General features: G+C 41.7%; 2 protein-coding genes across 6 annotated transcripts in view; one reads left to right on the forward strand and one right to left on the reverse strand.

Moving 5' to 3' along the window:
- PHF10 (PHD finger protein 10) overlaps window positions 1-12,887 on the reverse strand; it is a 26,191-nt gene that overhangs the window by 11,139 nt on the left and 2,165 nt on the right. Inside the window, exons 2-10 of one of the 5 annotated variants that reach the window (XM_058021538.1) lie at window positions 12,367-12,513; window positions 11,384-11,542; window positions 9,981-10,067; window positions 5,345-5,451; window positions 4,651-4,781; window positions 3,762-3,845; window positions 2,215-2,348; window positions 1,954-2,103; window positions 712-821 (exon numbers count right to left, since the gene is read on the reverse strand). In XM_058021538.1, coding sequence (XP_057877521.1) covers window positions 712-821; window positions 1,954-2,103; window positions 2,215-2,348; window positions 3,762-3,845; window positions 4,651-4,781; window positions 5,345-5,451; window positions 9,981-10,067; window positions 11,384-11,542; window positions 12,367-12,513 — 1,109 coding nt within the window. Of the gene's footprint in view, window positions 1-711; window positions 822-1,953; window positions 2,104-2,214; window positions 2,349-3,761; window positions 3,846-4,650; window positions 4,782-5,344; window positions 5,452-8,015; window positions 8,496-9,914; window positions 10,068-11,383; window positions 11,543-12,366; window positions 12,514-12,887 lie in introns of those variants that run through there. The other 4 variants (XM_058021539.1, XM_058021542.1, XM_058021540.1 and 1 more) reach the window with 4 other exon arrangements.
- The window catches only part of ERMARD (ER membrane associated RNA degradation), a 25,573-nt gene continuing 18,173 nt past the window's right edge, over window positions 5,488-12,887 (forward strand). The window contains exon 1 of the mRNA XM_058021536.1: window positions 5,488-7,887. Within this exon, the coding sequence (XP_057877519.1) occupies window positions 7,591-7,887 (297 nt within the window). The 5' untranslated portion in view covers window positions 5,488-7,590. The remainder of the gene's footprint in view (window positions 7,888-12,887) is intronic.

Consider the following 12,887-nt stretch of genomic DNA (forward strand, 5'->3'; position numbering starts at 1 on the left):
CATGCAAATTTTGGGTGGGCTGTATGAACACTGGAAGGAGCAAGGCACATGCAGACAAAGAGCTTCTCTACAGAAAACCAAGCACATACAGCATGAATACCATCTCTACTGTACAATAAGAAGACTTCAGCAAAATCTTCAAATCTGTATAAATTTGTTCAACAGTAGCACACTGCTAGTAAAATCTTAAATTTATGTCAACAACACGTAAGTCAAGTAACACATTTTTCATGAAATGTAAAGTTTGCAATGTCTTTCTCACTTGCAAATCCAACATCAAACTTAAAACCACAACACCAAACTCTTTAGAAAGAGTTTCTAAAAATTCAAAATGGAACATCAAGACTCGTGATCAGAAACCAGCATAACAACACTGACACAAAAACATTAATTTTAGCACATGCAGAGGCAGATGATAAATAAACAGGAGGGTGGCAGGAGTGAAATCAGTGTCCCTTTTTACCATGGTAAATACCTGAGCAGGCTAAATATCAGGCACTGCAATATATCAGCAGAGACAGTGCTCTTGCAGTCAGTACTGTTTTCTTAACAACAGCTGTCACACTATGCATCTTTGAAGACTATCAAGTGTCTAAAACTAAAATCAATTTGAAACCTTCATGCAAAGACAGTGAAATGCTTTCCACCTGCTAGATGGAGACAAAAGAGATCAGTGCAACAGAATTGGCAGCTGGAGTGCTTTTAAAATACCTTTTGTAGTACTCCTGGAACTGGCCGGGTATGAGAGCCACTGGATAAGGACTAACCTTTGTTCTCTCTGTAGGCAAGACTTTGTATTTTCCTTGAGGCACCTGGATAATCTGCATTGTTTAATATAAAACAATGACATTTTTGTTTCACATACAAACATTGAGCCTTCCTCACCAAATACTCCTCCAAGTATTATTTTAACTTGGCAGTTTTACTGAATTGAAACGACTACCTGAGTTCTCCCATGAGAAATTCAATGCATTAAAATTCTAAGAGATCCCAAAACAGTATCATGGATTAAATCCAATCCCTAAGTATCTAGTGGATTGAACAAAGATTAGGTAAAACCCCTTTAAACAGTACACTATGAAAAATAATATTGAAATTAAAATCAAAATCTAGCAATTGAAACAGTAAGCATTAACCTTTGTGACTGGCATCTTTAGCAAGAATTATCACTGTTGTTCCATATTGTTTTTGAGTAGAGAGAATGTGCCATCTGTGTACAATTCTGAAACCAGACTGTACTATAAAAAATAAATCCGTTAATATATAAATACATAATACAACGGAAAGGAGAAGCTTACATAATGAGCCTTCCTTCTCTTAGAAGGAAATAGAAATAATTATCCACTATCTTGTCTCTACCATGGTCAAAACCAAGAAAATGAAAACTTTCCATAATTGTCTGCCATGTGACAATTTGCAGAGAAAACTTTTGCTTTACCACCTCTATAGAAGCAGAACAGCACTGCTTCAAAATGCCAGATAATTTTTTTTAATCAAGCACAGAGGCATGTAACATATGCAATACAAAAATAATAAAACAAATAACAAAAAACAAGGGCATAATATTGACAAGCACACTTCTACATGTAAAATAGTTTTCTTTCTTACTTCAGGTATTGTCAAGCAAAATTTTGGAGGCATTCAAAAGAAGAATTAGCCATTTATAAGAATAAATGACGGTCTTAGTTTTATGCTAAGATTTTCAGAATAAAGACATGATAACAAAGTAACACTGAGATTTTTAGAGCTTTCTGAGACAAGTATTTTCAAGTTTAAAAAGTCTGTAGGTTAAATATATTTAGATTATTATTTTTAGCAGTATTACCCATTAATCACCGCCCCCCCAAAATAGCTACAATGGTAACAAAACCAATTGTTTTCTCTTCATTCTCTTCATTAAAACAAGCAAGGAGCTGCTTCCTCCCAATTGATAAGAAATTTAAATCTACCTACATGTGTCTGTAAATCAAAATAGGCTCTTCTTTCCTCCATCCGCTCTCGGTTTAAATTGCTGTTGAATTCTGCAGCTTTCTTGGCAGCTTTTTTAATATATTCTGGAACTTTACTGGCTTCTACTTTCTGTGTGTTCTGTTGCTGCATTTGCTGGAATAAAACCAATTATATTAATTCACATACATTTCACTATCAGTTCAAGAAGAACCTTTTCCCACACTTCCACTGCAGATTTGATTCACTTAAGTGGTAATTACTTACAGAATACTCTTTGTAATGATCTGTTATTCGCTGCCGTTCCTTCTCTTGCAGTATAACAGAATACTCAGCATGTTTGGCAGGGTATTCTTTAATCATGAGATCAATTACTTCATCGCTACGCAAAGCTGTTAGACCTAAAATAAATAAAGTAATAATGATGCTATCTGGCAAAAGTAACTGTAGGCTATTTATATCTCACAATGACCAACTCAAAGGTTTTGAGTAGCTGAAGACAACAACCTGCTGTGCACAATGCTTTTCCTTCCCAAGCAGCAGCAAACTTGTCCACTTAGCTTTCAAGGCTGACTGGGAGTTTGCTTGTACCCGAGGCTCGTGTCATTTCTTACAGCTACAGACTCCTCTCACTGACTCAATCACCTACCTAAACTCACTGGTGAGGCAGAACCTTTGTTCTAGATGGGATCTCATGTACTGTTAGTTTCAGTTTCCAGGGCTGCTGAAATTTCATTACCCTGCAGAACCTTTACTGAAATTAAGAGGTTTACATAAAGTCTCTATACAAATCAGGGAAGAATTGCTAGGAGAGCAATTCAGAGCAGCAAACTGCACATAGACTCCTGACTCCCAATTAAAGCATTTCACACTCAGAAGTCAGAATGCCTCAGTTTGCAGCTACAATGCAGATCTCCTCCCCTGAAGGTTCCAACACAACTAATCTCCAGACATGGACAATAGCATGGAATGATTTATGTCATTACCACTGATTTTAACTATAATTTTAAAAACAAGGGTAGTTAGCACACATCTCTATTGGATAGGTGAGGCAGAACATAACATTTTACCTCTATATATAAAAATTAGATACAGTTCTCTTATTAATAGTTAAGTTTAAAAACAGCTCACAAGTGAGAAATAAAGGAGGTATACTAAAGAGTTAGCATATAAAATGACATTACATTTTCACAGACCTTTGATACACAGAAAAAACCCCATGGCACCATAATTTAAACTCTACATGTCCAAATCACATATATCAGAAGAGTAAGAAAAAAGCCCTTTCAATAAAAGCTTCAGAAATTAGATCAATCCATTTCAAGTATACTCAATTGCCTTAAAATACACTCTTCTAGTTTCTAACATAGAAGCTGAACCATTTAAGATACACTGATGTCTGTAAGCCTCCAATGCAATGCAGCAAAATAAGACTAACATATATATGAAGACACTCTGTACCTATATATGCAATATATACCACCATGCATGCATGTATATACAAAGTATATGTATGAGACCACACTACTATGGTGGTTTCTTTTCTAAGAGAAAAAGACTCTAAAAGTTAATTTAGATTATAGAAAAATCCCCTCTAAGCAATTAGAATAGATCCAAAATATATTTGCTAATAATGAATCTGGAATTCTGATACAACATGGTCAATTTACTAAGCCAAAAATAAACCAGTTTTCATTTCAAAATTTATGTTTCCAGTTGAGAGCGATGCATTCTTCTCTACCAAACTGAACCCCTTTTTCAGAGAGCCATACTTTTTATACTGTAATAAGAAGTCTAACAATTTGTTTTCTTACCTAGTGTGCACTGAGTCTCTGTGATAACATTTAGTTCTCTGAGGTAGAGTTTCTCCTTGTGAGATAAATCTCGCCTTTCTAAATCTCAAAAAAAAAACCCAAAAAAAAAGAAATAAAAATGGGTGCAGTAACTGAAACTCCCCCATAAACATTGTCAAAGTACTTCAACAATTTTGTTTCCAGGCAGCTAGTGCCTGTATTACACTGCTATTTCAAGAAACATGACAACTTCATAAATTCATTTTAAATTTAACACACAATGTAGAGACATGATAAATTTTCTTGACTTATAGTAGGTTAAGACCCCCTCTACAGTTATGACTTACATAAAAACTACAGAAACCTGATGTATAAGTTCAGATACAGAAAATTTTACCAAGCACTGAAAGTGCAGTATTTTTTCTTCTACCATAACTTTTAAAAATAAATTCCCCAACAAAGAGCCAGATTTGACAATTCTAGATAACGGAGGCTCAAATACTAGAACCTCCACAAACATATTTTTAAATATTTTTCCACAGTGTAGGAATGCTTCCACAATTCAGGAAACAGAATGCAGAGATCCAGTTATAGTAAGAAATCATCAACAAATCATTAAAAATGAAATTGACACCAATTTTCAAACAGTACTTGTTGATCTAAGCCTCAAATCAGACTCATTTGCAAATTTTCGGTGTCAATACCACAAAATTTTATATTGCTTTGAAAACCAGTGGATACATTATATTTCCTGTAATGAAAATATGAAGTACAAGCATAATTAATCCAGGTCTACTTTTCCTGGGTCTTTTTTTAACCATTAACTCATCCTATAACCAAAGAAGCAGAGACTACATCCAAACTGTTTAAGAATTCAAATTTTTAGAAGAAAGACTTTAAAAATAAATACCTGGATATTTTCTTTTAAAGGAAGTTACACCCAAATATTCACTGACTTGTTCCTGAAGCATATAGTATTCTCCTGTTTCATCAGGTGGCCATTTGTATTCTATCAAATTTTCAGCAGGAAAATAACTGTACCTAAACATAAGAACAATGTTACAACAAATCACAACAATCCTTAACAATACTACTTACCTCTCTAGAAATTCAGTAATTCCCATTTATATGCCAATGAACAGTAACTACAAAGTTGGACAAGCACTTTAAAACACTGCATCCTGTTAACCCATTTCAAAAGTCACTTTGTTGTACCCAAGTTCACATATATTTCTCTAAATCTCCATTTATCAGCATGCTAAGGGACAGAATCTGAAGAAACTGATATCCATCATAATGGAGAGGACACCAGGAAAAGCAACTACTACAGAGTCAAAATTCATTCAAGTATGCAATGTCTTAAAAACATGTAAACTGTGCTTCTGATTGTAAATCAGATGCAACACTTTTTGTGGCACTCTAAAATAAAATGCCTCAAAATATGCTGGGAGGAATAGATATCTAGCTATTTATAGGACATCATCTCAATTTGTAAAGATGTATGAAGAATATACAAGTAATGACTAAAGAGCTAATACTCAAGCATGCTGAACAATAAAGTAACACCTACAATAAAAAGTGGGAATTGTAAAAAGCAGTATTACCCAAGGTCTTGACTGGAAGTTTCACAGCTTCGTGAACTGTCCCCTGAGCCCATACGCCGCCTTTTGGATGGCTGGCTGCCATCATTGGAATTTTCTTCTGTGTCATCCTGAGACGAAAATAAATATTAAAAAAATTAAGACTACTCCAAAGATAATGTAAAACACCAAAAACACTGCAAGGCAATCCAGAATTTAAATATACTTGAACTGGTAAGCCATTCTATGACAGTCTTAAACAACTCACAGGACAGTCTACATAACAAACTATTCTTTGTTATAAAACTATCTGCATGACACGTGGTAGACCGGTAGGAGAACTGGGCAGCTTCTCACCTGTGGCATAGGTAGAGTTCTGAAGAGACAGAGCTGTAGCTCTGACCACCAAGTTCATATTTCCTGATGTAAACTACCTCTGGCACTTGTCCAGACTAGCACTCCACACGAAAAGCAAGTGCAAAACAAAAACCCCAACTCCATGCTGAGAGCTGATGCTTACAAAATCAGGGAAAATGTTACTGAAAGCAACACAGGACTTTGCAGGTACAGAGTTAAAATAAAAGGAACTGTATACAGTTTACAAAAAATATCATTGCAAGCAAGTAGCAAAGACTTGAGATGAAAAAATGTACAGAAGAAAAAACCCAACTTGGTATTACAACAGATACAGAAAAGAATGAGGCTCTTACAGGGGAACATTCAGACAGGTGTCACAATTCAGATCTCATGTGATCAATATAACAAAAGGGAATAAAAATGAAGAGGAGGAAAAAAAGACCCAAGCAAAACAAAGAGTTCTGTGAAATCTAGAAGTGACTCAGTTAATGTTGTGTTTTTCACTGCTCTGTTGTCCCATAATGCTGTGCAACTCCTACCTGCATCATCAGCAATCTCAAAGCATTTAGTGACCAACCCTGTCTGATCATAACTGAGATAAAGACAGCAGAAATCTTTAGGTGAATTGTCTACTGTGACCAGTAGTTGAGTCAAAAATAAAACAGTTCCTTAAGTAATTGAATTTCTAAAGTGGAGCAGAGTGACAGAATCAATTTCCTAACTTTTGTGAAAAGTTTAAGCAAGAGGAATTAATCTGTCAGAAATAAATGGATCAAGCCCAACTATACTTATTTATTTAGAAATGACAACACTGATAATTAGGTCTGCCTTTGCTAATGTCTTTCATTCTAGTATGTTTTACTTAACATATGACTTGGAATATAAATTTAAAAATATTCCAGTAAAAAAGAATACATTACTTTTACTAAGCAACATTTCACAACGCTACAATCAAGACAGGCCATAGACAAAAAGCATTAGTCTCCTGGATTTTTTGCTTATTTCTTATTCTCTGCAACTTTTTACAAATATTCTTCTTCCTCTTTAAGGAGCAAAAACATCTTTCACAGTTATAAAAACAGAAAAGCAAATTTTAATGGAACTGTGTTTTCTTAGTGCAGTCATCATTAAAAAAGCAATATGCAGCATCTCCACTCACACTAGCAGTAATGTCATTTCTTAGTATCGCTGAGGATACCCTGTGTGAACTCAGACGAATGAAGCAGCAGCCCCCAATCAAACCAACAATGCATTAGAATATTTTGTGACACAGCCGTCTCATAAGCAGTTCACTTCTACTTCCCACAAGAATATTAACGCACTCCAAATTTTTTTAACTGCTAGACAAAGACCTCAAAAGGGCCAAAGCAATCCGCTGTATACCAAAACTTCCAAGAGAATCCAAAACGTCATTAAAAGACAGATCTCAACTTGAGAGTTTGGTGGAAGTGCCTGATAATCAGTTTCTCATTTCGCTTTGTAATTTTTCATTGATTATACCCGGTACTGTTACAAAGTATGAGTGTCCATAACATAGAGAGATCAGTTCTCTCCATTTCCAAACTTGCTTCCTTATTTGCTTAAAATTTCACCAAATTCAATCAGACAAGTTGAGTTTGTTGCAGACGACTTAGTACATGAAGTGAAAACATCTGCAATCTAAAGGCACAATGCTGCTCAACCACCTTTACTGTTGAAAAACAGAAAAAAACAGATAGCTCTGTGGCTCTCTTTACATGAAAAATCAAGCACTGTCCAAAAAAGCCCCTTTATCCCTGAAAACGCATGTTTCTGTAAAAAGCTTGTTAGTCCTTACAAAACATGGTGACGTTACAAACTTCTGGTACGTCTGTCACTGCAAGATCGACGTAACGCTGCTTTAATAAGCGATCGAGAAGCCTAAACAGCTCGAGATGTGTTTCAAAGGGCGACTGCCGATCCGCGCCGGGAGTCTTTGGCGCCACAAGTGCCCGCGGTGCCCGGGAGCGGCCGGCAGGGCCAACGCGGAACTGCCGCGGCCAGACCCAAACTTTCCCGGCTGCGGCGCTGCCGCGGCGAGCACTCAGCTGCCGCGCCGCCCCCGGCAACACGCCGAGGGACTTTTGGGAAGGAGGACGGCCCCGGGCACCCGGCCCCAGACCCGCGCTCAAAGTTCGGCCCGGGACGCAGGAGGCCGCCCGCCGCCGCCCGGCTCCCCCAAGGGGCGTGAGGTGAGCCCGGGGCGGGCGGGTCGGGTGAGAGACGCGGGTCGGGGCGCCCAGGCGCGGGGGCCGCGCGAGGCCTCCCGCCGAGGCGGCTGTTGCGCCGCAGCTCCGCGGCCGCCGCCACCCGCTCTCACCTTGAGGGACTGCGCGCCGGGCGTGGCCGGGTCGCTGTCGCAGAGGCGCGGGGACAGCACGGCCGCCATGGCCGCCGCCGGCTGGGCCAACAGGAGCGACGCCGCCGCCGCCGCGCGACCGGGCCTCGCGCCGCGCCCGCCGGCCCCGCCCCCCCGCGCCCTGCGGGGAGCGGCAGCGGCCCCTACCGGCCAGCGCGCGCACGGGCGCGGCGGCTCCTGCTCCGCCCCCCTCCGGGCAGCCCGCGGCGACCCCGGCCCGCGCCGCCGGACCGGCACCCGCACCGACCCGGCGCCGCCCCGCGGGACCGGCGCGGGGGATCCGTCGCCGCCGGTGCTGCCGCCGCCGTCGCGCCCTTCTCCTCCTCCTGCCGCCGTCGCTCGGGCGGCCGCGCGGCCCGGCCGCGAGCGCGGAGCCGAGCCGCCGCGGTAGCGCTTGGGCAGCAGCGCGGGACGGACGGGCAGCATCCCCCCGGCGGGGTGGTCAGCGCCGAGCGCGGGAGCCGGCACCCAGCAGGGCCGGGCTGCTCCGCTCCGCCGGCAGGCTCCCGTCTCCGGGAACGTCAGCCGGGGACGAGCTACGTTTGTGAACCATCAGCCCCCGCAGGAGGGGGGTTCGGGGGGCGGGGGGCGCACTCGGAGGAGCCGCTACGAGCGCGCTCGCCCCTGCGACGGAGGGAGGGCGCGTGCGGCCGCTCCCCGCCGCTGCGCGGTCGCGCCGAGCCCGCTGCGCGCCGCGGCCGCGCCGCCTCCCGGCGCCGGTAGCGGTCCCGCCGGTACGGGCGGGCGGAGCTGAGGCGCAGCCCTCCCTGCCCGCCACGGGAACGACCCTCGTCCCGGGGACTGGGGCGGCGCGCGCGCCCGCCCGCACGCAGGCGGGCCCCGTGGGCGCGCACGGCCCCGCGCCGGCGAACAAAGCGCACGGCCGCGCCCCAGCCACGGCGCCGCCCCCGGCCGGGGGCTCCGTCGGCCTCGCGTGTGCGCCCACCCGCGGCCCGGGCTGCTCACCGCCCCTCGAGGCTTGCCCGGCCGCGGCTCCAAAGGCGCTCAGACCCAAGCCGGCCACGGGGCGTTGGGAAGCACCCCCGCCCCGTCCGCGTTTGTTTTCAGCTCCCAACAATAGAACGGACGTGGCAAAGGCACCAGCGCTAGATTTCCACGCGCGGCCGATCCAAAAGCTGATGTCTACACACCTCACAGATCTGCGAGTCTCATTTAAAAAAATACAATCGGTGCTGCCCTTGCCAGTTATGGATCAATTCTCAATAGCCATGAGATTGATTCCATCGTCCTCCTGCCACTGCCACCAGAAGCCCCCAGACCAAAGTGACCTAACTTGCTCAATTCAGTATTTGCCCACCAACCAAAGGTTATGACCCGGGGAACCTAAAAACTGAGCTTACACTTCATTCAAGGCAAACGGCTGGAAACGTGCACAAGTTTCTAGGACTGCAAAACACAGCTTCCCTCCCAGCCAAGTTTCTAGGCAGACCAGCATTTTACCATAGATACCAACTATGAAAGCAAAAAATGAACACTGCTTTTCTTACAAAAAGCATGCTTTTAAGAAAACTGATACCTGCAACTGCATATAAGCATTGGTGAACAGTCCTAGACACTCAAGAGACAAGCAACATTCAGAATTTTGCAATGTTTGGCCTCTCACCAGCTGCTCCCACTTCCACAGCAGAGCATTACAACAGATGAAGCCCATATGTACTCAACCATAAACATTTCCAAAGCAGTTTTGTTTGTTTTTTTTTTTTTAAACAGAGCAAAAACGAGCAAAATTATCTCCACTGTATGTCAGTTTCAATGGTGCCAACACCAATAGGACAAATATGAATACTAATACAAATATGAATACTAAAATAATGATATTTTGAAAATTTTCAAATATACCATGTATTGTGATGCACAAATGCAGCTGTGACTTTCAGAGTTTTAGTCGTAATAACAAGCCATTACCAAAGCCAGTGCAATAAATGTATCAGTTTCACATTTAGCTGAAACCCAAGTGTCTCTTTGAGCATCCCAGAGGCATCTGCTGGCAACCTAAAGGGATAAAAGAGAAAAAATTACAAGTGAACCTACATACCCAGCATTATCTAAATGCTAATTAATCGTATTAGGAGAGTTACAACTATTAACAACAATGCAAAGTTGAATAAAATTAACAATTCCTATTCAATGTTAAATATGTGTTCTTGCTTCACAGTAAAGCTCCCACACAGATAGATCCAAAAGCTCAGCACCAAACCCCCAATTCTCTCTTGTGTTCACTTGTTACAATTTAACATACAGTAAGAGCACCCCTTCAAAAGGAACTGAATGTCAGTGTGAATAGACATCAGTTTTGCGAACATTTACAACCAAGAAATCACATCCCCCACTCTTCCACCTCCAGCTTACTACAGCCTACTTGTAAATTTATTGGGCTCTCAGCCTTTTTGGTAAAATTGTTTTCAAAACTAAACTGTATGAATTGATGGCTGGAATAAACATATTCCTTGGGAGAAAAAAGTTAACTTGGGCCACTTCACTAATCTGTTTGCACCTACAGCTTCTCAGTCAAAGCACCTCTTAAGAGGCAGCATACTGTGGGACGGCACCAGAAAAGCAGGTAGATGCAAAAACTGGATTTGGTACTGAAGGTGAACCCTTCAAATGTTTTATGTAACTCACTAACACAGGTTGGTTTCAATCAGGTTTTAAGAACTGATGATGAACACTGCAAAGCAGAAGTGTTCTTTGGCACTCTACTAGACAGATAAAAGCATTCTGAATGCCAATGGGAGCTCCAAGGTAGTTGGAATACTAAATTTATATACCAACACAGCAGTATCTAGAATCCTTTTATTTTAGGTGTTCCACGTTCAGATGACTGATGTTAATTTGAAGTCCAGGAGCATGTCTGGTGGCACCTGGAGTTACCATCCACCCTGCAGTTCCCTGCAACCCTTCTCTTCCATGACACCTCACACTACAACTGCATAGCATCTCGCGTGGAATGCAAGAATCCAAATGGAGATCCAAGTACACCGGACAAAGAAAAACAAAATTCGCTGAACTCATGGAATTGTACTGGCACAACAGGCAGCAGAAACAAGTGGGTGACAGGTATGTGCAGCTGGGGCTGTTTACCACTTATTGAACACATGAAGACAGCAACCCTCAGAGAATTAGGCAGAATCACAGCAGCACCTTGAATTGTCACCTGGGATACTACTAACCATAAAGAATGTAAAAGCTTCAGGACCACCTGAAACAAGTTAAGCTGCTCAAGGTGAAAGAACATCTAGGAGATAACACACAGTTTTAAAAGTTGTTTTTAATTTTCAAAAGGTGTAACAAATAATATGTTTGCTTACAATCATTGCCTGATTTGCCTTTTCCACAATTAGCACTGATACCACATACTTATAACGGTCATAGTTCAATTCCTTCACAGCATTTAATATTTCTTCTGAGATTGAGGCACACAAGAAGGCACTAGAAGCTCCATCGTACGTGGCGTATCGTAGTTTATTCTATCAAAAACAATTTTGAAAGATCTTAGTTTTCATCCTAGTAGTCTTTTGCAAAAAACACCCTTTACAGTCATTTTCATTACAAGAACATGAGAAGAACTAGTGAGTTGAATAGTCAGTACAGATGATGGCCTCAAACAGCAAAGGATGCACTACTTTTACTCTGAAATGTTTTATCTGTTTTTTTAAAGGTGACACACATGCCCAATCAATCTTCATTTAACAATCAGGAGAGTACTCTTCATTATTTGGGCTCAGTTCACTGGAAAACAGTGCTACAAATATCTGCTTCACATATCCAAGATATGTCTTCCAGACAGCAGAATTTAAAAGATCCAGTTATAACTGTTCAAAATACCACTAATACCTGTGGATTATCTCAACAAATTGTTTTCTTTTATATTTGCTCAATTTGTGTATGTACCAATCTGACTGTCAAGGATACCAAGTAATTTTATGCAGGTCCTGTGATATTAGCAGAATTAACAGAAATCCACAAATTTGACGTCATGATCCTTTGCTAACTGGACATTTTGTGGATTATGGTACTTTGAACTGTGCTGTAGCTCAATCTGATTTTAAAAAATGCAAAAGTTTATGAAGCTTCAGCTCCACCTAAGCAGCACACACTCAGCAGTGACCTCACAGAGGCCCTTCTGCACTTCGCAAAACAGAATACATTCACATTACATCCATGTGCCAAAACTCAAAAGACTGCAGAGATTTATGTGTGTTTAAGTTTATGCAATATTCACTGTTCTGTAAATACTTCTGCAAGACAAGCTGCTCTTGCAATGAGACAAGTAATTTAAATAATACTCTACCGTCAGTATCGCTTGAGCTTTGTCTTGTAATAAGTCACCCTGAACTTTAGTGCGTGGCTCCAATCTGTACGTGTTACGGCTTTTGGACTTTGCCTTTCCTTCTGTTGGAGCCGAGCCTGAAGCATCCTGTGGTTTTTTAACTTTTGACTGCACAAAATAATAAGAAAAAAATCCACATCACATGTCAATATTTTAAAGATTCTAAATAATACTTAATGGTGTACAGATAAGAGAAAAAAAATCCCCAACAATTAGTCTAGGAATATGTTAAAAACCACAGAAAGCTAGAAGCTGGTTATCATCTTCTGGCTGTTTTAGCTACTGCTTTGCCTGAAACAGGAGAAGTGGTTGACTTTGACTCAATTTTAAATTCTTTTCCAGCAAAACCCAACTGAACTTTGCATTTAAACTCATCCATCACATATTACCACCCTGAATCCGCTCCCTTTTCCTAGGAAAAATACACAGATATAAATGTACTCATCCAAGACTGTTGGCCACAAGTTCAAGTTTCTCATTCA

This window comes from Melospiza georgiana, chromosome 3 (assembly GCF_028018845.1).
Source record: "Melospiza georgiana isolate bMelGeo1 chromosome 3, bMelGeo1.pri, whole genome shotgun sequence".
Classification (NCBI taxonomy): Eukaryota; Metazoa; Chordata; class Aves; order Passeriformes; family Passerellidae; genus Melospiza; species Melospiza georgiana.